At 54.2% G+C, this 2,956-nt stretch overlaps 1 protein-coding gene across 1 annotated transcript in view; it reads left to right on the top strand.

The window, feature by feature from the left end:
- HSPBP1 (HSPA (heat shock 70kDa) binding protein, cytoplasmic cochaperone 1) overlaps positions 1–2,956 on the top strand; it is a 9,129-nt gene that overhangs the window by 378 nt on the left and 5,795 nt on the right. Inside the window, 2 exon segments of the mRNA XM_015569461.1 lie at positions 866–939; positions 2,790–2,953. Of these exon segments, the coding sequence (XP_015424947.1) occupies positions 866–939; positions 2,790–2,953 (238 nt within the window).

Genomic DNA, 2,956 nt, shown 5'->3' with positions numbered 1-2,956 from the left:
CTCCCCTTTAAGGGCCCCCAGCTCTGTGTCTTAATAACATGCATCTTGCTGGGACACGGCCCTGACCAGCTTGGTTAGCTAGTTTTCTACTCTTTGTTTTCCGGGGTGTGTGTGTGTGGGGGGGGGTGCGGGAGCCTGGGTGTGAAGGCGCAGCCGGCTATATTTTGCTAGATGGGGTCCTTGTAGCCGGGATGAAGGTCAGATCTCAGAACTGTCGGGGGGCGGGGGCAGACCCCGGGGTTCCCATGCTGGGAGGTAGAATAGCCTCGTGGGAGAAAGAAAAGCAGACGAGGCTGGATTCCGCCGTATCCAGCTGTGTGACCTTGGGGTATCACTCAGTCTCTCCGGGCCCCAAGGTCCCCATTTGGAAGTTGAGGATGATAAGAGTAACGGCACTCAGGGCGGTTCTGAGGTTGCAGTTGCATAGCGCTCCTGCAGGCAGCTGGGGCTCCCAGCGGGTGTGGTCAGCTGGTTGAGGGTGGTCCCAGGCACCCAGAGGTCACCTGTTTCCTGTTCCTGGTCAGTGCACACGCCCCTGTCGTGGGCTTGATCCCCGGGTAGGAAAGGCAGCTCATTAGCATTTCTCTCTCATTAATGCTTCTATCTCCTTTCTCTGTCTAAAATAGATAACAATAATAATAATAATAAAAAATATTTTTTTAGCCCTAGCCGGTTTGTCTCAGTGGATAGAGCATAGGCCTGCGAACTGAAAGGTCCCAGGTTCGATTGTGGTCAAGGGCATGCCCGGGTTGTGGGCTCGCTCCCCAGTGGGGGACTTGCGGGAGGCAACCGACCCATGATTCTCTCTCATCCTGGATGTTTCTATCTCCCTCTTCCTCCCTTTCTGAGCCTTTCTGTGCCTCAGTTTTCACATCTGTGAAGTGGGTTGTTTTGGAGAGTAATAGCAGTATTGGCGATAATGACATTTCGGCAGTGATGGTGGTTGCCGTTCAGGCATACCTCCTTTTACTGTGGTGCCTCACGGATGTTGTCCTTTTTACAAACTGAAGGCAAGATCCTCCACCAGCAAAAAGATCAGGACTGGCTTTCTTGTGATACGCGCTTTATTGCTGTGATCTGGAGCCGAGCCCCCAATACCCCCCATTACAAAAACTCCTGCTCATGCAGCTACATCCTCGATGTCTAAAACCTTAGGATAATGAGCTGGGAAACGCCCAGAAAGATTAGCCTCCTCCCCGCATTTACCTAGTGCTGTGTCTACAGAGCCCTCAGACGGGTCCGAGCAGGTAACACAAACGCTGTGCGTCCGAGAAATAGAAAGAAAAAACCCCAGTGTCCCGTTCTCGGCTCTCACCGGATCGGATGGAACAGCAGCATCAGTTACTAACCCCCTTCTCGATCTCTTCCTTCCCTTGGCTTCCGGACAACACAGTGCCCTGGCCCTCCCCCTCCCCACTGGCCCTTCCCCCCACTTCCTCTCGGCTCTTCCATGTTCTCCAGCCTCTGCATGGTGGAGGCACCAGGGCTTTCCTCTTTCTCATTATCTTTTATTTTCTTAAAATATATTTTTTTATTGATTTCAGAGAGGAAGGGAGAGGGGGAGAGAGAGAGAGAGAAACATCAAGAAGAGTTATTGATCGGCTGCCTCCTACCCACCCCACACAGGGAATCGAGCTCAAAACCCGGGCCTGTGCCCTGACTGGGAATCGAACCGTGACCTCCTGGCTCATCGGTGGAGGCTCTGAGCCACGCCAGCGGGGCCCCATTATTTGTTTTAAAATATATTTTTACTGTGTTTTTTTGTTGTTGTTGTTTTAGGAGAGAGGGAGGGAAAGGAGAAAGAGCTAGAAACATTGATTGGCTGCCTCATGCAGGCCCCTGGTGGTGGTTGTATTCACCAGGGGACACTGGCAATGTATGGAGACGTTCTCGGTTGTTGCGGCGTGGGGGGGAGCGGGGGGACCGGTGTGGCGGTCAGGGGTGCTGCTCAACCTCCGGCAGCGTGCAGATGGCCCCCACCACGGACTGTCCCGTTCAAGGTGTCAATAGGGCCGGGGCTGCGAAACCAGGTGTCGCCTGGGCCTTCCCTCTGAACTCCAGGCAGCCTACTCAGCACTTCACCTCGGCATGTAATAGATCCCGCAAACATAACACGTTAACAACGGGCTCTAGGCCCTGGGCAGGTGCTAAGTGGGTTAGAGCATCGTCCTGATGCACCAGGGTTGCGGGTTCGATCCCGGGTCAGGGTGCATACAAGAATCAACCAATGAGTACATGGTGGATAGAACAAGAAGCCATTGTTTCTCTCCCTCTCCCTCTCTCAAGAAACAAACAGCTCAGATGGTCTGGCTCAATGTGTGTTGACCTATGAACCAGGAGGTCACGGTTCTATTCCCAGTCAGGGCACATGTCCAGCTTGCAGGCTCGATCCCCAATGTGGGGCGTCAGGAGGCAGCTGATCCATGATTCTCTCGCATCATTGATGCTTCTCTATCTCTCTCCTTCTCCCTTCTGCTCTCTGGAATCAATAAAGAAATATGTAAACAAACAAACAAAAAACCAAGTTCTAATCTTCTGTCCTACACCTGCTGCCCTGCCATCACCTTCTAGGGAGTCAGGCAGACACCGGGGAGCCCTGCCTCCTCTGCCCCCCACCCCACAGCCCGTCTCTCTGTAGATCTCGTGTCTAGACACGTCTGTCAGTAGAAATGAAGCTCCGTAGATCGTGTTGATTGAAGGGACTGTCGGCGCTCCGATGTTGACAGTCATTGTCAATGACCGTGATTCCCGAATGAGCTTATTGATGAATTCACCCACCTTGTCCCCAGAGGCGCCAGTGGCTGCAGGAGGCCATGTCGGCCGCCTGCCGGGGCCAGCGGGAGGAGGTGGAGCAGATGAAGAACTGCCTCCGAGTGCTGTCCCAGCCCACGCCCTCCTCGGCCGGCGAGGCTGAGCTGGCCGTGGACCAGCAGGAGCGCGAGGGGGCCCTGGAGCT

This window comes from Myotis davidii, unplaced genomic scaffold (genome assembly GCF_000327345.1).
Source record: "Myotis davidii unplaced genomic scaffold, ASM32734v1 scaffold326, whole genome shotgun sequence".
Taxonomy (NCBI): domain Eukaryota; kingdom Metazoa; phylum Chordata; class Mammalia; order Chiroptera; family Vespertilionidae; genus Myotis; species Myotis davidii.
This window is presented reverse-complemented; position numbering and strand designations above follow the sequence as displayed.